Source organism: Ictidomys tridecemlineatus, unplaced genomic scaffold (genome assembly GCF_052094955.1).
Source record: "Ictidomys tridecemlineatus isolate mIctTri1 unplaced genomic scaffold, mIctTri1.hap1 Scaffold_36, whole genome shotgun sequence".
In the NCBI taxonomy this organism is placed as follows: Eukaryota; Metazoa; Chordata; class Mammalia; order Rodentia; family Sciuridae; genus Ictidomys; species Ictidomys tridecemlineatus.
In genome coordinates, this window is record NW_027522439.1 from 297,338 (window position 1) to 319,273 (window position 21,936).

The 21,936-nt window shown below is 34.7% G+C and overlaps 1 protein-coding gene and 1 long non-coding RNA gene across 2 annotated transcripts in view; both read right to left on the bottom strand.

Moving 5' to 3' along the window:
* Positions 1 to 5,689, bottom strand: part of LOC144373347 (adhesion G-protein coupled receptor V1-like) — a 105,410-nt gene extending 99,721 nt beyond the window's left edge. The window contains 4 exon segments of the mRNA XM_078036453.1: positions 21 to 283; positions 3,282 to 3,353; positions 4,012 to 4,094; positions 5,550 to 5,689. Coding sequence (XP_077892579.1) covers positions 21 to 283; positions 3,282 to 3,353; positions 4,012 to 4,094; positions 5,550 to 5,689 — 558 coding nt within the window.
* Positions 5,690 to 6,342: 653 nt separating this feature from the next.
* Positions 6,343 to 20,089, bottom strand: LOC144373336 (uncharacterized). Its single transcript, XR_013433055.1, has 3 exons — positions 19,951 to 20,089; positions 18,830 to 18,988; positions 6,343 to 6,436 (listed from the first exon to the last, which is right to left on the bottom strand). It is a non-coding gene; the product is annotated as an uncharacterized LOC144373336 (long non-coding RNA).
* Positions 20,090 to 21,936: the final 1,847 nt, after the last annotated feature.

Here is a 21,936-nt window from a genome sequence, read left to right on the forward strand (position 1 = left end):
ATTAAAGTTGCATACTGTACCTTGAGTCGAACACCTTCTTCTAATACAATATAGCCTTTGGAAGGAGTCAGGTCCTTGGATTCTGTTGAAGAATTCACTTCTGTGACAATGAACTGAACTGTCACAGTTCCAAACAGTCCTCATGCAGGTTCCCGAACAATGTACAAGACCGCAATGCTTTCCTGAACATAGAGAGCTGCTGGCTCTCTCAGGAAAAAGTGCTCACTGTTTTTAAATGACAGAACTCCAGGGCCATCATCATTAGCAAGGATGGTAATTACAGCTGTCAAAACAAAAATATTCAAAGATAAATGAAAATAAGAGGGGCTGTTATAAATGCTTAAATGAGTGTGGATATTTCATTGGAAAAAAGGTCAACTCTTGACCGCAAGTGATCATTTTAAGAGTACCTTTTCCTTTTTTTTAAAGAGGGTTAATTTTTAAAGCATTACATAAAATTTCATATTCCTTTATTATATGAAAATACTCTGCAATCTTAGAATGGAAGGTAGGTTTGTCAACCTGATGTGATGCTACCTCTCAGAAGTCAACAGCAGAGACCAAATTTAATGACGAAACAGTGAAAACATTCCCAGTAAAAACAGAAGCTAACCAATCCCTAAAAAACAAATGCCAAATGTCATCTTTGATATAAGGAGAGCAACTAAGAACAGAATAGGGAGGAAGAGCATGAGAAGAAGATCACCACTAAACAAGGATGAGAGGGGGGAGGGAAAGAGAGAGAGAAGGGAAATTGCATGGTAAAGGAAGGAGACCCTCATTGTTATACAAAATTACATAAAAGAGAAAGTGAGGGAAAAGGGGAAAAACAAGAGAGAGAAATGAATTACAGTAGATGGGGTAGAGAGAAAAAATGGGAGGGGAGGGGAGTGGAGGGGAGGGGGGATAGTAGAGGATAGGAAAGGCAGCAGAATACCACATACACTAGTATGGCAGTAGGTAAAAAAGTGGATGTGTAACCCATGTGAATCTGCAATATGTATATGGGGTAAAATTGGGAGTTCATAATCCGCTTGAATCAAATGTATGAAATATGATATGTCAAGAGCTTTGTAATGTTTTGAATAACTAATAATAATAATAATAATAATAAAAGAAAGAAACAAGATAATGATGACTGCCAGCACTGGTACTGCTCAACATGTCCTGGAGCTATCCATCAGGCAAAGGTAATAGAAAAGAAGGTCCAGAACTTTCATCCTTAAATGAAATGCTTGTCTACTACCAAGATACAAGAAAAAAAAATATCATATGATAAGAGTTTGAAATATAAATTTAGAAGAGATTCAAGATAGTGGAATAGAGGAAGGTTGCATTTCCAGTTGCTCCATGACTCCACACTCAAGTAGCAGGAGAACTGCTTCTCAGCAAGGTGGGTAAAAGAGGGAACTCACTGAAATTCAATTTTAGATAATAATGGTCTCTTAGAATCATAGAAATGAACATGCGGGCTGGGGATGTGGCTCAAGCGGTAGCACGCTCGCCTGGCATGCGTGCGGCCCGGGTTCAATCCTCAGCACCACATACCAACAAAGATGTTGTGTCCACCGAATACTAAAAAATAAATATTAAAAAAAATAGAAATGAACATGCATTGAACAAAGAACAAGAAAGAGTACATTGGAGCCAACTTGGTTGCAGCAGCAGCAGCAACAGCACTGATTGGCCACAGAGGGGAGGGGTAATATGTATAGAGAGAGACACAACCTATTGGCATGGGAAAACCTATGGATGATAAAAAGTCATAATTTAGCTATCCAGAGGCTGCACAACAGGTTCTTGTTTGAAATGTGCTTGTCGTGAAATCTGTTTCTCTCAACTGACAAGGGAAGACCTGACATGGAAGTCATCTTGAGGAGGCCACCTTGCAGTTTCCTACTGCAGAAGCCTGTAAGATCAAACAAGAACTGCCATAATGTCCCATCATGTGGCCCAACGTGTACCTAGTAGAACACAAATCCAAGAGTTACGGAGAATATTGTACCCATGGTGATTCAAGTAAGAAATACAGAGGGGAGTGCAACTCACTTACCCTTTGAGTCTGGTGGCTCACATAACCAGCTGAAGAGGTCATGAAACTGAACAAGTGGGTGTGAATACACTTAGGGACTAAGTGTGGGAAGGCCATGTTTGTGGGCAGCAGAGTGTGTAAGATTTATATAGACGTGAAACACGTGGAGAGGACTGGCTTTCCTGTCCTACAAGTAGAATTCTAGGGAGATTCCTGAGATCCTGGCAGCGATTGCCATCAGCCTGGCACTAAAAATGTGTGTTCTCCAGGGAAGATAATACTCAACAAAGTCCTTAAGCTCTGATTAGACCTAAGCCCTAGCCACCAGAACATCACTACTAGGACTGTGCAGAAGCTCCACACTCGGAGTGCATCAATGTTATCTGTATGCACAAAACTGCAGTTGACAGTACTTCCCATTCCTTCCTATCTTATAATGGTAAGCAGGGAAGCTGAAAGCTATTTCAAACAACTTCAGTGTTAGGCCAATGCAGTGGGCAGTTTAGTGAACAACACAAAAAGAGGAAGTAGTTAACCCCCAAACAAGGTTGTGTCTCTTACTCTCAATACATAGCCCAAGAAGAAACAGAATGACAGTTGAGGATAGGCACCGACATCCACCTTTATCAACACTCTGAAACACCTAAGTGGAGATAATTCTTTAAGTGTGCATGTGTGTATGTATTCTTGCTGGAGTGATTCGTTGGTAGACATACATACATACATACATACATACATACATACATTTTTTTTTTATCTCAGTTTTAGCATTTTTTAAACATGTTTATTTTTCCTTGAATTGACCCTTAAGGGTCCGTGTTTTTGTCTTGTTAATTTTGGTTTTGTTTTGTTTCTTTTTTTACTTGTTTCTCTTTCTCTCCTTTTTTTTCTTCTCACAGTCAAATTCTCTTGTTCATTCTTTTTCTTTCCCTTTATTTTGTTTTATCTATTTTTTCTCCTCCTTCTTTATAGTCATCACTTGAAACATATTTTCTGCATTCTCCCTGTTCATGTTTTGAACATTCTAAATTGAGGAAATGACTCAATAGTATCTTTAGTACCAACTAACTTTTTTTTTGTTCTTTACATAAATATACCCATTCAAAAACACTGACATAGAATTCCAAGATGCCTAATTTAAAATGTTTTTTTTTATTCTAAGTAGAAATCATCAAGTCTCTCTAATCTGCCTTTCCCCCATATTAGGGAAACCAGCACGAGAAAGAGGTGAGAAGAAATTGTCAAATACCTATTGTCTGTTTCCCCAGTTCCAGTCCAGGAGAAGGATTTATTAAAATGAGCTGAAATTTTTCATCTCCTTCTGGAATGTAAAAATCAAGAATCATGATTTCTATATTTTTATGTCTTTCTCCATCAGAAAAATGAAGAATCTGGTTAAAAGTTAAAAGGAATAATATCATTTTAAAAAAACATTTTTTTAAATAAAATGTTTGGGATGAAACAATATAGTTGCGAACACAAAGAATTAGCTATCTTAATTTATTTAAATTGACAGTGTTTTATTTTAAAAGTAAAATTTATGGAGGAAATGAAGAAGCTGAACATCTGATTAAGGGGAAAATGTTACTAAGAAACAAAGTAAAAAGTTTTTAAAACACAAAGTGTTTCAGTAAGTTAAAAACAATGAAATAAAGGATAAAAATTTCAAGATAAGAAACACTTTGAGAAGGTCATCTAATGATATGAGTTCCTTAACACAAGATCTGTATTCTCCAATATCAATTGTTACAATAGAAAAATTAATATGCACAGAATAATTGTTACCATAAGACTAAATTTATATTACTTACTAAAATACTAAAATTATTTTGGCACATGAAAATCTGTTCTAATTTACTGTGAATTGGGTTATATAATAGTGTACTAATTTATGTAGGACATAAGTCACTATAATTCTCAGGAAACAGTAATTTTAAAATAATGCATAAAGGTCGTCTGGGATAGATGTTAAGACCTACCACTGGGGTGAAGGTGTAATCCAGCCCCAGTTGTGCTTCCAAATTCTGGGTGTACACAAACAAGGACACATGGCCAAGAGCCCCTTCACTCCCGTGAGCTACCAATATTACACTTTCAAGGGTTTCATTTACTTCAAATCTGTAAGAACAGAAAGAGAAAGTAAAGAAAGTACTTTTTTTCTATTTTGAACTTCTATTTGGTAGATGGTAAAAGATCTGAAGCTTGGAGAAGGGCTCACAGAGCCTTGGGATCACCTGCTGTGCTGCCATTGGATCATCCCTCGGGCACCATCATTGGCATCAATAATGCTTTGTGCAGTCAAGCCTTCTGAATCTGAAAAATATGCAGATGTATTTAAATGAATACAAATTTATTACTATAAATTTTGTATAAAGTTTTATTATTAAACTTTAAAATTTTATTATGCTTGATCTAGAATTTAAAGATAGTCCCTATGAAATTATATAATTCCTAATATGAATATTGCTGATATTACTCAAAAGATTTTAAGACTACAAAGGCACCAATGCTAATAACATCTGAAAAAGACCACTTTGCTAACAAGAGCCACTGACTTATAAAACTTAAATCAACTACGAACAGCATGAAATAATAAGCAACTAAGGTTATGGAGCTTTTCCTATTATTTTAATAAAATTTAAAACTTGGCACCTCTGTTCTGTAATAGAACTGTTTCAGATGGGAAGGAGTAGAGAGGCAGAAAAAAGAGGTAAAAGAAATGAGAAGAGAAGGGCAGGCCAGGAGTGGCACAGAGACAGAGACAGGTCTGGTAAAGAGACATAAGGACAGGGATACACAAACCAGAAAGCAAGAAAGATAAGGTTTCTATTAAGGAGAAGGATAAGGAAAAGAAGAAGAAGACTTTGTAGAATGAAAAAAGAGACTAAGATTGAAGTGAATTTCTCTTACCATTTTTATTTTGTACTCTGTCCATCAAGCTTAATATGTTACCAATACCTGCTATTCAGTCTTGAAATATTAACTAACCCTGTTACTTATGTTTGTTGGATTTTTTTTTAATATTTGCTCTTTTCCTTAGTCTAGGTTGCCTGTGACAGCTGCAAAGATAGAGAAAGGAGTAGGGGTTTATGCACTTCTCTCTAGATTGAAGAGAGCAATACTGAGAGAATATAAAACCAAGAGAGAATATAAAACTAGGATTTGTGCCCATCAGAGTATCCCAGCCCTGCCATTTCATAGCTGTGTAATTTTGGTCATACTATTTAATTTCTCTAGCCTCAGTCCCTTCATCTATAAAATGAGATGTAAGTAACAGCAGTTTGTCACTGAAAACATATGAAAGAGGAGCATCATAATGCATTGAACATCACTCACCTACTCAACCCACCTCTAATATGAATATCACAGAAACAGGAAGTATTTTATTAGTTTTCTTAGTATGAAAAATGTTTATCATGTAACCAGACTCTATGGAACAGCCAAGTCATTGCACTTTTCTATTTTTTTGCAAAAGATCTGAAATTTGTCAAACAATAATATGTAGGAAACTAATTACTTCCTTTCAGTGTTCTCAAACTTGTCACAATGAGTCTCTGATGTGAATAACAAATGCTGTTCCTCAAGCCACTGTACTTGCCCAGGCTTCTTCTTCACCAGGTTAATGTCCCCTGGGTGCAATATTCTTTCTACCCTCATGATGGGGCCATGGAGCTAGGCACCCTCTGTGCTACTCACCCCCACCCCCTAGTGGGCCATCACACACACACACACACAGGCTTCAGTCAAAATTTCTTAATACTAAAACATTCAAACTGCAAACAGGAGTTTTTGCTCCAACATTGGAAGTCATCTTTTTAAAGGAATCTACATAAATCTATACCAAAGTTCAAATTTTACCTTTCAGTCTGTAATGAATTAACTGAGTCTTTTCTAAAGCATGAAAAGAAAAAGATCAAAGGTCAAAAAAGAATCAGAGAACACAACAAACAAACACAAAGATCTCTTACCAAAAAGAAAATAAATCACCTGAAAGTTGGAGAACTAATGAAAATAGCTAATTAAAATGTTTAAAGAACATGAAAATAAAATGCCTTCCCAAGAACTAATTCTATTTTGAGGATTACAAATTTGCTTATAAAATAGTTGTAAAATATAAAGACCACCACATAATAATTCTTAATGTGTTTATACTATCCAACGCCCAAAACAACAATAATGCTGCTCTCTAAAATAAATGTAAAAAGCTCACATAGTTGAAATGAACAAACACACTTCTGATTAAAAATGAAGTTACTTTACTTCACTGGAAGGAAGTAAAATGAAACAAGCAAACAAAAGAGCCATCCTACCTAGTCTTGGAGGAAAAGAGGTTAAAGGGGCCATGATAAGTTCCACATAGGTTAAATTCACCAGGAAATATTCTTCTAGTTCAGGTGTATCATCCTACAAAAATTACATCCATTACATTCCTTTAATTATGCTTTCAAAAGAATTACAAATCAAAAGCTATTTTTAAGTTGTCTTACAAATATATATGCATCAAAGTATACAGAAAGTATCAAAATGAAATTGCAGCAGAAAATGTCAAAATTGGAAAAAAATAAAAGTATTAAACTTATACCTAGCTGTATAGGTTGAACAGTATGAAACCACTTAATAATATATTTTCAGCCTAGACCTACATAATACACAAACCAATTATATAAATATATAAACCTGGTTATTTTAAATGTAACATGAACAAAACATTTTAAATTTCATAATATCCAATGTTTAGAATGAGGGATAGAATGATATCATTATAATACACACACACACACACACACACACACACACACACACATTACATATATGCTTTGCAATGAAAGAGATCTTCAAAATTCTATAATTTTAGGTAAGTTGCTTAAATATTAAGGCTCCAATTCTATCATATTTATAATGGAAGAAATAATAGCTACTTTGGGGTGAGATTGTAATAATAATTTAAAATAGTGTTTGTGGAGTACATAATCTACAGACAATACTTTTTAAGTGATAGTTATTATTATTAATCATTAGACCACATAATACCAATGAAAAACAAGGCTGGTGCCCAAAAAGTAAAGATAAGCAAAATCCATGTCAGGAGGATCCAGCCAACCACTAACAGTTAAACACTGTGTAACTATTGCTTTTGTTTATCAAACCTGCAGTGTTTAAATCTAGTGCTACTCAAAGAGCAGAAAATGTTGTAAAGAGCTAGAGAGAAAGAAAAGTGAAACTGAAAACCCAGGTTTAAAAATTTAGACTATAGGGGGAAGAAAAGAATGGCTATATATTTTCTGTTTTTAAAACTGACATAACTAAGTTATAATCCACTTACTTAAATTCAGTTACATTAACAGATGAGACATTTGAAAGATGACTTGCCTGTGATTTTTGTCAAATCCTGTGTTACCTGTTACATACTGATATAATATTACCTTTTATTTTATAGATTTGGAATTCTCATAATGCTACCTTAGCTCATAGTGCCACAGAAATCAATAAAAGCTACTCACTTCAGATGGCTTATCCTACTTTTAAATTAATAAAAATAAAAGACCCTGAGAGAATAGAAGCTCTTAAAAATGAATATTCAAAATATGAAATCAATTCCTACTATTTATATTATGTTTGATTCAAGATAAAAAAGAAATGTTAACTTTCAGTTTATGAAGAGTTAAAACAAAACAGAACAACACTTACAACAAAAGCAAAATAGTAAATCCTAAAATGACCTGTAATATTTTAGGCATCTCCTATCCCTGTCTTTGGTCCATATCCCCTGCCATTACCCATTCTGCTCTAGCAACCTGGACTCTTTGCTCTTCATAGGGTACCTGCACCTGTTCCTTTTGCCTTAAATACTTTTTTCTAGATGTACTTATGTCTTATTTTCTTCAATTTTGGTTTCTGTTCAAATTTTATCTAAATAAAATGGTAACTTCTCCCTTCCATACCTCTAGACCCAGACTCCACTTTCTTCCTCTCTGTTGACCCCATTGAAACTATAAGGCACCCATACGGACTAATACATGTGCTTATTATTTGCTTTCTTTATTATAATTGAAACTCATGAGGGAAAGAAAAAAGTCATTTACTCATGGTTATATCCACATTATCTTGAAAAATGGTTGGCACATACTGGCACTAATTATGTATTTGCTGAAATGCTTGTTGGATAAATTTAATCTCAATTCTAGATCACTCCTTGGCTAATATTTACATTATTCCTCGGAATAATGAACCAATCTAATTAATCATGAAGGCAGAAAATAACTATCTGCAGACTTTAGCCTGGAATACGTTGCATAGGTTAGCTGTTTACAAATGTACCCTGAGACATATTTGCTTAGATTTTTGAGTATTAGTTTTCCCAATGACAATAAAATCAATATTTCTACATTTCAGGTTGTTTTGGAATTAAATGAGATGATATATGTAAAGATGCCTAATTTAGTGCCTTACAAATTATAGGAGCTTCATAAAATTAATTCATGCATCTACATTTCCAGTCAGAGATTGAATCAAGTACATTGAGACAAATACAATCTAGAAAATCTATACAAATATTAATAAAAATCTACCACTTTTTGGTAACTTTTTGGGTAAGAATGGAAAGAGAGAGAAAATAAAATTAAAAAAAAATGATGTTTATCTTAATCCAAAGATCTCATAATTTAGTTGGAAGAAGAATGCATAGTTTATACTAACTTAAACCAGTATAGAAAAATAGTACAGAATCAGAAAACATTAGTTTGGATTCTAACTTCAATAATTACTTGCTGGGTTATTCTTTTCCATATATTTTTTCCCTGACTTTATTTTATGAACCATAAAATGTAGCTGTCAATAATAATAATACAATCAGCAAAGTCGGGGATGTTAAATGAAGATGAATTGTTGGGAAATTTTGGGTAAATTGCAAAATTATCTATAAATAATATTAATATTTGTGAGAAATGTCAAGCATCTGTACTCTCCTGGCATTTCTTTCACTCTATGTCAATACTTATCTCACTTGATAACACTATTTGTATGAGTCCCCTTAGTGCAGTGGGAGTTCCATAAGAAGAAGCATTGTTTTATTCATTTTAGTTTTATGATGTCTGTTTAATAAATGTTGAAGGGAGAAAGAAAAGTAAAGAGAATGAATAAATGCTAATAATAGAGATATAGCATAATGTAGGGAATAATAAATGTCAGCTTGCTTGGAGGGATAGAAATAGAGAAGACCACTCAGGGGTGGCATATTCAACTTAAGTCTTGCAAGTTGAATTAGAGTTTGACAGGCAGAGGATAAAAAGAACATTATAGGTGCTGTAAAGGTTCTGCAACTGGACTCAAGGGATAGGGTTTTGGGGACTCATAAACTGATTATATAATTTTATGTGTTTATGCATTTGCTCTCAAGGTCACAGACCACAGTTTGCACTTTAGGCTCAAAGTTGTCAGTGCCACAATAAAAAGATAAGAAATACTGCAGATGAAGGAAGCCAGGTAAGGTTGTGTATGCTTATAGTTTCAGCTACTCTGGAGGATGAGGCAGGGGGATCAAAAGTCTAGGCCTGCCTGAGAAATTTCAGTGAGGACCCTGTCTAAAAAAATGAAAAGAAAAGACCACTTCAATTGAGAGAAGATGAGCAAATATGTCATAACATATTTAGGGAGCAAATAGAGTTGTATTGTCACTGAACAGTGCTCACTCTGCACTTTAAAATCTGGAAAATCAGAAATTAATATTTGCTTCAGAAAAATAAGAAATAGAACTTTTTTATTCTTCCAAACTAAATGCTTACTAGCTTTTACAAATGCAAAGGCTTTATCTGTTACTAAATACTATTTAAATATAGTCTTGAGGGAAGGAAGATCAAAATCTAGTCGTTCATTCAAAACTGTCCATTTTATCGATTCACAACTCTTTGAAGTCTTCTTGATTCTCTGGTTCTCACTTATTCTTTGTAGAATTTTAGCCTTTGATTGTTTCCAACTGAGCCCTGGCCTTGTTCCATATAGTAGAGAACAGCTGGTTGCCTATGGTAAACCCAGCAGTAAATGCCAAGCTAAAGACAGGATATAGAACACAGTGTTTGAAGAAAAAGTTAGATCTTCATTTGAACGATGTTGAAATTGTTCCTGCAGTTTAAGATGACACTGATTCCTAAGATGATTGCAATTCACAATGGCTTTGCTTTTTATTTGTTTTGTTTTTCTTAAAGCCAAACACCACTTATATTTCTCCCTTATATAATCTGTTCAATTATTAGCAATTATGAAATCCACCATACATCTTATAGGTATGCTATCTACCTTTCATGGGAAGGTCCCTCTGAACAGCAGTATGCTGAGTCATATGCTGTAGTCATTAGACTCCTTACATAAACTTGGACTTGGAAAAGGACACATTTCAGGAAAATCAGGATTTACATTTCCAGTAATGTTTTCATGGATTTGAATTTATAATTCATTTGTTTGCTAAATTAGGAGAGAAGCTTCACATGTAACCTCATACAAGTTTCATCTATAAAAACATGTCTTGTCTGGTGCCTCTCTGTTGAATGAATGAAGATACACCCCTGTATAGAGATTAAAAAAAAGAGAGAAATAAATAATACATGCAGTGATGATAACTCTGCACATTTTGACAGCAGTTTACAAAGTACTTTCACAGTATGACCTACTGGAAAGAAAAAATTGAATTTGGATTCAGAGAAATCTGTGTTTGCTTAGTGGATCTAGAGTTCACTACCAAAGTAATAAAATCAGTTTCTTTGTAATCGTCAGGGTTATTGCCTCATAAAGAGGATCATCTACCAACTAGATCATCTTTCAGAATTGATGGGAGGATTGATTAGAATTAAATGAGACAAGGAAAGGGAAGGCATTGGCAAACTCAGTGCCCTGCTGTGGTTGATCAGCATCACATCACATCCTTTCTTGAATGTTGCACAAAGGAATGTAATTTCTCACGTAATAAAGATGGAAGTAAAAAGGCTTTGTATTTTTATCCTATCATAAGTAAATATTAAATATGCAAATACAATTTTCATACACTTTATTAAAAGAGGTATTATGAGGAGAAAATAAGATGAAATTTTTGGTAGGATAGTTTACAGAGAAGATAAATTAGCTAACTGGGGAGAAAATGAAGATATGCTATAAGAGTTCAAAATTATTTAGAGGTTAAGACCTGGAATCACAGAAAAAGTAACCTTAACTTCATCTCTGAGTTTCTGAATTATCTTTTTTTTTAACTAGTGAAATCTAGATCCAATAATCAAGCACAGATTTCTCTAAATCCAAATATCACTTGATTTTCCTAGAAAAAACAAGAGTAAGAACTAGTGAGAAAGTAGATTACACTTTCAATCCACAAATATCTAAAAGTTTAGAAAAAGCTATCTAGTTGTCAAAATTTATGAGAGGCAAACTAGTATTCTAATTTACTGTTTAGGTATGCTTATTGTCTAAGTTTGAGTTAAATAATTTAAAATATAGATGTTAAGAAATGGGGAAGAATAAAGAAAAAGGGAATGTGGTTGATTTATAAAAGATGTAAGAGTTATATTGCTGGAAAAAAAACTTGTTCAAAATTTGGGAACAAGGCAAGAATGACTGCATGTCTTTTCACTGCCTAACAGGCCTTGTAGGAACTACTTAATTTTCTAGGTGTCTGTCCCTTTGATTGGGGAACATATTCTGGAAAGCAACATGCTAATTTATTATTTTTTAAGTAAGATAGAAATACAAATTATTTCTGTCCTAAAGCAAAGACAATTCCAAGGTATATGATTTTACTGCCTTATTGGAGTATAACTTAACAAAATGCTTTTAATATGATTTTTCCAGCTGAGTCTAAAAGTCTCTGTGCTTTAGATGCACTTTGAGTCATGCTATGGATTCTTCTATTTATGAATTAAACCACTGTGACTTATTCTGTTTTTGTATCTCACATTTTTAGCTTTTAAAAAAATTAACACTTTGGCATTTTATTAATTAACATGATCTGTATCTGTATGTTCTTTTCCCCAAATTTAAGAAAACAACAATAGGTAGATGTGGTGGTGCATGATTCTAATCTAACTACATAGAAACTGAGGCAGGAGAATTACAAAATCAACCCTAGCCTCAACAATGTATCAAGACCGTGTCTCAAAGGATTAAAAAAAAAGTCGGAGGAAGCAACTCAGTGGTAAAGTATCTCTGGGTTCAATCTCCAGTACCAAAACAAAACAAAAACAGATTGGACAATTCTCTGAGTTTTATAGAATTCAGTCTATATTTTGCATTTATACAATTATTTTTCTAACTTTTTTCACTCTGATCTTATCAACCTAATGATAAGCAGTAGCATTATTAACTAACTAAGTGAAGTAGGGAAGATAAAAGTTTGATGATATTACATTTTAAATGTCACAAAGGATATCTCCATTAGAAAAGATATTAGAGTTTTTGATAAGATGGTGCATAATAAAATCTAGTCTCCTTCCCCAAATCCCTACTCAGGAAATATTAAATATTTAAAAGGGGCTGTATACAAACTGATATAATAAAGGATTTTTTAATAAAGCAGAGAAACTTTTGAATTTAAAGAATGTTGTTTCTCAGTTAGTGCTAAGGGTATGGATAGCAAGAGGGATAAAAAGGGCAGAAAAGTGTCAGGAAAATCAGACAGGTAATAACTTTGGAGGGAAAAGAAAGGAAGAAATAGACATTGGTAATGGTTCAGGTTGGTAAATGTATTAAGGTTTTGCTGAGAAACAAAATGAATATGGTTTGTGTGTATGCGTGTAGAGTGAGACAGAGACAGAGACAAAGAGAGAGATTCAGAAAGGGAGAGAGGAAGAGAATGAGCAGGAAATAGATTTTTTTAAAAGAAATTGGCTCATGATTGTGGGGTTAGCAAGTCCAAACTCTGCAGGACAGAAAACAGGCTGGAGACGTCGGGAAAAATTTCATGATGTAGCTTGCATCTGAAGATATTCTGAAGGTGAATTCTTTCTTCAGGGACCTCAGGTTTTTTTTTCTTAAGAACTTCAGTGGAATGGATGAGGCCCGTCCATGTTATGGAGGGCAATCTGCTATATTCAAGGTTTGTAGATTTAAATGTCAGTGACCTAACCAAGTTGACACATGAAGTTATCCATCACTATGAGTTTAAGAAATCCATAAAGAAAACTACACATAAAAATTGTTCTTAGATTCTGGCTTCTGAATCAGCATGTAGGGAGCCTGAAAAGTCATTTCTCTAGTTCAACAATTTTCCTTGATACATTAAAGAACTGAGATTACAGAGCAAACAGCACCAATAGTGGAAGAGACCAACAGATGGATGCAGAGCTCAAAGCTTAGTAGAGCCAAAACCTAAAGCAGAATACCATAGGAACCTGGGCCTGGGCAGGAAAATGTAATACATAATTGCCCATTTGCTGTTGGCTCAGGGAGGACAAGATTAAGAGATAAAAGCACAGAAAATGGCCAGTCTTAAGAGGTCATCAAAATTTTGTGAGTTTTACCTCCAGAAGCCTTATCATGTAATCCAAGTCAGGACAGGAGAAAATATCTTTGTGTGCTTCTGTGAGTATGTAGCCATTTTTAAATACATCTGGAGTAATTTTCCTTAACAAGATCAAATCTTCAAAGAAACTATTTTACCAGAGCCAAACCTTCAGAGTTTTAATAGAGATTAAGTGGTCTGGGGAAAGGAAAATACCAAACCCCAGCCAGCCGCAGTCTTCCTGTGTCCCCTAGAAGGGTAAAAAATGAGGCAACTGAGAAGCACTTTGAAGGTCACAGTCTAGGACACAGGCTCACTAAAGATGAGGCCCTAGGAAGGACTGCAGAATGCTTTCTCTCCCCTTCACCCCTCAACCGACATCAAAACTACTCCTATATAAAATCAGGTGAATACAATTGGGAAAAGTATGCTCATAGGATATTAAAAAAAATTCTAGAGAAACCCCAAAGAAAAAGGACCAGAGGGAAGTTCAGCCTCTGATATCTACAAACACAACCTAATCCCTAGCAGGAACATCTCAAAGGAAAGGCCTATTTATCTCAGTTGTTTTTATTCAGTGCATTATGTTTGGCCTGCAAAGAAACAAAGCAAAATAAAAACAAGACTTACTAAAATAACAAAATCACAGTTTAAAGAGACAGAGCATGCATCTGAATAAGACTTCTACATGGCAGAGATGTTGGAATTATCACACTGGGATTTTTCCTTTAGCTTAATTGATATAAAAATGACAAGTGTTGCATATATTTAGGGTACAAAACTGAACGATTTGATATACCTAAACATTAAGAAATGTTTAGCACAATTGTATTAACACACCTATCACTTCATACCATTATATTTTTGTGCATTTGGTGATAAGATCTATATTCAGCCAAATTTAAGTATATAACACAATATTATTAGCTATAGTCACCATGCTGTACATTAAGATCTCTAGAACTCAGTCATGTTATGACTGAAATTTGCTATCATTGAACAGCATCTCACCATTTTTCTCATTCCACTATTCTACTTTTCTTTTCTATGAGTTTTTGAATTCTACACATAAGTGAAATCATATATTTGTCTTCCTATGTCTGACTTATTTTACTCAGTATAATTTCTTCAAGTTTCATATATCTTGTAAAAATGGCAGGATTTCTTTTTTTCTGGCTCAGTAATATTCAAGTGTGTGTATATGCATGTGTGTGTATTTATCCATCAATTAATCAGCAGACACATTTACTGATACTTGTTATGCCTTGATTTGTTTTTTTTTTTTTGACTAACAGCTGTGTTAGTCAGTTTTTTATTACTGTGACAAAATACCCAACAAGATCAACTTAAAGGAGGAAATGTCTACCTCACGGTTTCAGAGATTTCAGTTCACAGTTGACTGGCTTCAAGGCAGAAACATCTCGGCACAAGAATGTGGAGGAAACCTGTTCACCATATGGTGGCTGCAAACCAGAGAGAAAGACAGTGGTGGGGAGGGAGAGGGGCCAGAGACAAAATATATTCTTCTAGGATATGCTCACAGTGATCTCTTTCACAGACCTCCAACTAGGCCTCCCCTAGTGTTTCCACTACTTCCCAATAAATAATCCATTCAATCACATTTCCCTGAATGGATTAATCCACTATTTATATCATATGCCTCATGATTCAATTTATTCCCCAAAATCTCACTTTTGAACATTGCTGCAATTGAGACATAGAGTCAACATGGGAGCCTCTGAAGGACATTCTAGATATAAACCATAACAACTGCATACACTGGGAGTTTAAAACAACTATGATTAATATGAGGGTGCTAAAGGAAAAAGTGGGAAATATGCAAGAACAAATACATGCTAGGAACACAAGGATGGAAGTGCTAAGAAAGAAGCGAAAGGAAAAGCTAGAAAACAAAACCTAGTAATAGATGCCTTTGATGGACTCATCAATAGACTGGATACAAGAGAGGGAAGAATCATGAGACTAAAGCAGTGTCAATAAAATTGTAAATAATCATAATTGAGGAAATATAAAAGTAGAATATATATTTCACATCAACTGAATAAAATCCAATATATGAAGAATAAAACAAAAAAAGTAAATAAGGGTTATAAAAATATAAAAAAATATAGTACAAATGAGTGCTAATTACATATATATTACTTAAGTTTACAATGAACATATTATCAGATAGACAAACTTTTATTAAATTATTCAGAAATCCTAACTAAAAGAAACTTAAAATATATATGGAAAGTTTAAAAAAATCAATGTTAAAAATACAAGTAATTGAATCTTGAATAATTGAATTTTAAAATGTAGAAAAGATAGTGTCTTAAATAAATGGTACTGGCATAATGGAATGGCCATAATGCAGAAGACTGCATTTGAACTTTTCTTTTCACACTATATAAGTCAACTCAAAGGGATCAAAAACTTTAACCTAAGATGGACGTCAAACTCTGAAACAAATAGGGGAGAACTCTTCAAAATATTGGAACAGGTTATCATTTCCTGGAAAAGCACAGGAAACCAAAGCAGAACTAGACAACTGGGATTGATTTAGACTTAAAGCTTCTGTACATCAAAGGAAACAACCAAAAGAGTGGAGAAATAGCCTATAGAATGGGAGAAACATATTTGCCAACAATTCATCTGACAGACGGTTAAGTTCCAGAATATATAAAGAACTTAAAAAACTCATCAAGACAAAACAAAAGACAATTAAAAATGGATGCGGAGGAAAGGGAGCTTTTATTCACTGTTGGTTGAAATGTAACTTGGTACAGCCACTATGGAAAACAGTATGGAGATTCCACAAAAATACTAAAATAGAAGTACCATATGATCTAGTTATCCCACTTCCGGGTATATATCCAAAGAAAATACAGCCAGCATACAAAAGAGGTACCTTTATGCCTACATTTTTTGCAGCATTATTTAAACAAGCTAAGGTTTGTAATCAGCCTAGTGCCCATCAACATATGAATGTATAAAGAAATATGGTAAATATTCATGTTGGAATATTATTATTCAGCCATAATGAATTATTGAATTCTGTCATTTGCAGCACAGTGGATGAAACTGGAGGACATCATATAAGGAAAAGAAGCCAGACATGGAAAGACATTTTCTCTCTCTTATGTGGAAACGAACCACAACAAACAAACAAACATAGACCTGAAAGGGGAATAGTGGTTAATAGGGATTAGGATGGGTGTTGAGGTGGGGGTAAGGGTGGAGAAAATGCATGTGAATATGAGTAATGTGTATACATTATGGAAATGTCACAGTAAATTCTATTACTATGTACAATTAATGCCTATTAATAAAAATAGATACGAAAAGAAATGATACAATAAATAAAATCATTTGTACTTTTGATAGCAGTTAAAATTTAATAAAGGTATACAGTAATTTTTCAAAATGCAATGTAAATTTACTAAAACTTATAGTAATCCTGAAAAAAAAGTATTTCTTACCCTATTAGATGTGACTACCTATCTCAAAGTGACTGTAATGAAACCAACAGGGTCCTGGAAGAGAGACTGACAAATATTCTGTTCAGATATAATGAAAAGCTAGAGATAGGTGGAACCTCTCAACAGTATAAAGAAGAAGAAATTGTTTAAGAGATAATGTTAGAGATAAAATGCCAAAAGTAATTTAAAAATATATATAGGATAGTATCCTTGTGACCTTAAGATGGGAGAGGAAAATGTCTTAAAAATCACAAAAGTACAAACCATAAGGCAAAGAATACATCCAAAATAAGAATGTTTTCCCATTATAGGATGACAGGAACAAAGTTACAAATCTGGGAGAACAGATTTCACCATGTAAAGCACTTGTGAAATAAGAATCTAGAATATTTAAGGAAATTCATATAAAGAAGAAAATGGTGGAAAATTCCATAAAAATAGGTAAACTGTAAAAAGGGCCTTCAGTGGTTTTTCTCTTCCACTAGTACTCTAAGAATTGCAAGTTGAAGTACTAATGAAGCACCATTTTATACCCATCCCATCAAGAGGGACAAAGAGAGAGTTTGCATATTTGCAAAGACAGGCATATCACTTATTATTCAATCTGATAAACCACAAAGAGAGTGATATTAAATGACATACTATTATATATAGGGTTTTGATCTAACGCAACTGCAGGCAATGATTAATCAGTCAATAAGAAGCTACAGTTGGTTTCTGCCTCTATGTGGACATGAAGAGAAGGCAGTCAGGAAGGGAAGATGGATTTCTATGTAAAGGAGTGCAAGAATTAATTGAAACCTCAGGAATGGAACAAACTGGAAAATGTTTTGATCTCATATGGCCCCCAAACCTCTGACTTTGATGCTGCTGAGAATGCACCTGACTCAGGAATCAAGGGGCTAAAGAAGGACATCTGGGAGCTGGAGGAACTGTGGACCAGTTGTTTCCCCCACAGCCCCCACAGAGACAGATTGCAATCCACAGCAGTGTGGGAGAGATGCAGCAGTGTCTGGTTCCATTTCCCTGACCTTGGGAGCATCAGATAGTATGGCTTCTGTGGTTCTTGTGCTTCTCCCAAATCATGCAAATAGTCTTTTGTGACCTACATCAAGCCAGAACAGTGCAGGAAGAAATTCTGGGAAATACAATTCTACCTTAGCTAAGATGATCCAATATATCTCCCCACAGGCCACTCCTTGCCTACTTGGCATTCATATGCATCTCTTTTAAATGTAGTTATTTTAATTCCTAAATAATGACAACAGAAAATTCATGCCCTTGCCAAATAAAATGCAATTATCCTTCTTACACCTAAAATATGCAACCCTCCCCTTAACAGAGGTCACACTCTCCCTTACCTGTCTTCCGGTGATATTCATTTGTCTTTAAGCTGAGTCACATTCCCCTTTAATAACTTATAATTTAAATAACAAGATATAATGTTAACTATCATTAACATATTTCAAATAGAGAAGGAAAAAAGCATACTGGTTGTCTCTTCAGTCAGTCATATGGACATAACTGGTATTTATTTTACCTGTGCTATCTACTATTTTCCTTTAGTAAGCAACTTGGCTAGTTTTAGTTCCTTGCTTGATGGAATAACAAAACCTTCATTCTTGGAGATTATGAGTCATTAATAGTTCCTCTTACATTAGGTTTGTTGCAGTTTACCATTGACTTTAATCACAAGGTCATGTGAGTAATGAAAGTGATTCAGGGGATCTCCTGCATTCCAGATAATGCTCATTATTATCCTCATTTTTAGCAACCCCGTCTCCCTAGGTATTCTGGATCAATTACCCCAGAAGGACATTTAAGGTGTCCATTTACCTGACACCAAAACTGAGTATTCAGAAGGCCATTCCAATGTTCTTTTATACCAGAAGCTTCAGATGATGGGGAATGTGAAAAGATCAGAAAACTCCATGACTTTGAGTTCCTCATCTCACTTTACCTGGTAGCTGTTGGTTGTTTTGGGTTGAATCAATGCTGTGTGGGAAAAAACAAACAAACAAACAAAAGACAAAATAACAGTAAAAAAGGCATTCCATAAATTTATGTCTAATAGTTTGGGCAGAAACATTATGGGAACAAAAGGCAAATACATATCCAGAGTGAGTATCTCTTCCAGTAAGGTCAAAAGCTTTCACATTTCTTGACAGAACTGGTCCTACATAATCAATCTGATGGCAGGTGAGTGACTGATTTCCCAAGAACTGGTGCCTTAGTAGGGAATTATACTTGGATTTTGTTGTCAGCATATTGAACACATCACAGCAGCTGAAGATAATCAGCCTAGATATGGAAGTCTGTGTTGCAAAATCCCCATCTTTGTCAACAAATCACTGTACCTTGAGTGTCAGGTAAGGACAGATTAGATGGAAACTCACTGACAGATGTCCACAGAATGGGCGATTCCATTCACCTTATTAGTTTTTGCTTAAATTTATTTTTAATGATCATTTACAATGGCATAAATATCTTCAAACTCTGTGACCATCTGCATACATCTTTCTACAATCTTTTTACCAATTTCCCCATGTATATATTCCATGTTTCTGACAATTAGCCAAATCATTAGCCACTGCCAACCACTCTAACTGAAAGGGTAAAGTTTCTAAGCTGGAAAGCTTGAATGTAAAAGATTAGGTATTATTAAGTTCCTCTGTTACACCCAGAACCTGAAATTCCTGAGATAGTTAAAACAACGCCCTACTGGCCATTTAGCCTAGGGCCCTGTTCAGTTCGTCACAGGGCCTGAACCAATCAGTTTGAATGTGTAACCCGCTTACGAATGACCAATCACCCCCCCCCCCCCCCCGCGCGCGCGCGAATGTGCCAATCATGTCTCAGAGTTGTTGTTCAATTTCCCCCGCGCCTCATGATGATTTGTTCTGATGTATGCAAAGCCCACGGCCCCCTCCAAAAAGTGTACTTAAGCTCTGCTTGACCTTTGCTCTGGGCTCTGGGCTGCTCTCCCTCCTTGAGTGAGCACAGAGTCCCAGCGCACTGGAATGGATCCCCAATAAATATCCCCTTTTGCCAATTGCATGGAGTCAGTCTCTTGGGTGGTCTCTCCCTCCGACGTTTCGCCAGACCCTTATATAACATCTAGGCAAAATACAAAAGCAAGTTCATTGTTCAATATTATGTCTATAATTTCAAGTTTGATCTATCAAATCAAGTTAGAGTGATCAAAATACCCCCCAAAATAATTTTAAGGATATTGAAAAACTTATTCTGAAGATGAAAGACTCATAACAGACAAATTAATACTAGAGAAAAACAAAGTCAGACAACTAATATTACCTGATTTAAAGACACAATTACAAATCCACATTAATCAAAACACCATGGCATTGGTGAAAGAATAAGCAAATAATCTTTTTTAATAAGTGATGATAAAACAAATGGGTATTCACATACACACACACAAACACAAAAATGAAAAGTAAATCTTGGACCTGACATAATATTTCACAAAAACATTAATTCAAAGTGGTTCACAGTACTAAATATAAAATTAAAAAACTTCTGAAAGATAACATACAAGAAAGTCTAGGTAACCTTGAATTTGCTGATATTTTTAGATATAACACCAAAAAGCACAATCCATAAAAAATTGATAAATTGGATTTTAGTAAATTTAAACAACTTCTGGTATAGCTGTTGCCTAGCATGTGTGAAGTTCTGAATTCAATAATAAGCACTGCAAAACAAAACAAGAAGATTTTGATTTTACAAAAGACATAAAGAGAAACCAAAGCCTAGGAGAAAATCTTTGGAAAAACAGATATCTGATAAAGAATGAGTCCACAAACGCAAAAATAACTCTTAAAACACAATGTTAAGGACAAAAAGGCAAAGTATCTGTACAGACATCTCAACAAAAAAGATATCCATACAGCAAAGCATTAAGTATATGAAAAGGTGCTCAATATAATAAGACATTAAGACATTACACATTAGAAACAATGACTAATACTCACCCTTTAAAATGTCTAAAATCCAAAACACTGGCAACAAGTTCTAAGAAGATATGGAGAAAGAGGATTTCTCATTCATTACTAGTGGAAAAGCAGAATTGTTATAACCGCTTTGAAAGACAGTTTGGCAGTTTCTCTGTGTTTGTGGTGCTGAGGATAGAACCCAAGTCCTCATGCATGCCAGGCAAGTGATCTATCATTGAGCTATATCCCTAGCCCAGGGAAGTTTTTTATAAGCCAAACACAGTTTAACCATATGATCCAGTAATTTTCTTCCTAGGTATTTATTCAAATGTGTTGAAAACTACACAAAAACCTACAGATAAATGTTTTAAATCACTGTATTCATAATCTCCTAAAACTGGAAGAAACTAAGATGTTTATAAAAAGCAAATGAATAAACAAACTGGTATTTCGATGCAATGAAATATTACTCAATGATAAAAATGTGAGTTGTAAAACCATAAAAAGACAAAAAGGAGTGTTAAATGCATATTGAGGAGTCCAGCTCTAGGACAAAATGATATGTGTTCTCTTTCGGCCTTGACCTGTATAACCTGCTACAAAGGCTATACTTGGCCAACCTCTTGCTATACTTGAACAAAGTTTGGGAAAGCTTTGTTCTACACACCAGACTTGGTTCAAAATCAAAAAGGATTAGCTATGGGATCAAACCCTTCACCTCTTACCTGCTCTGATACATATCTTCATTCCTAGCCCAAATGCCTTTGCCATGACCACCTTATTGGTGATGCTTGAAAATATTTCTCCATTCTCACTCAGTAGCATCCAGTACTTTCCCACTCCTAATCTGTTCCTTCTCCCAACTCTCCCCACCAGGTCCATAAAACAGCAAGAGCCTTTTCCTTAGGATAGCCTTGGCACTGAGGTGATTCTCCTATCTGCACTTATAAATTTGACCTTCACCCAGCACCATTCCATAGGGTAAAA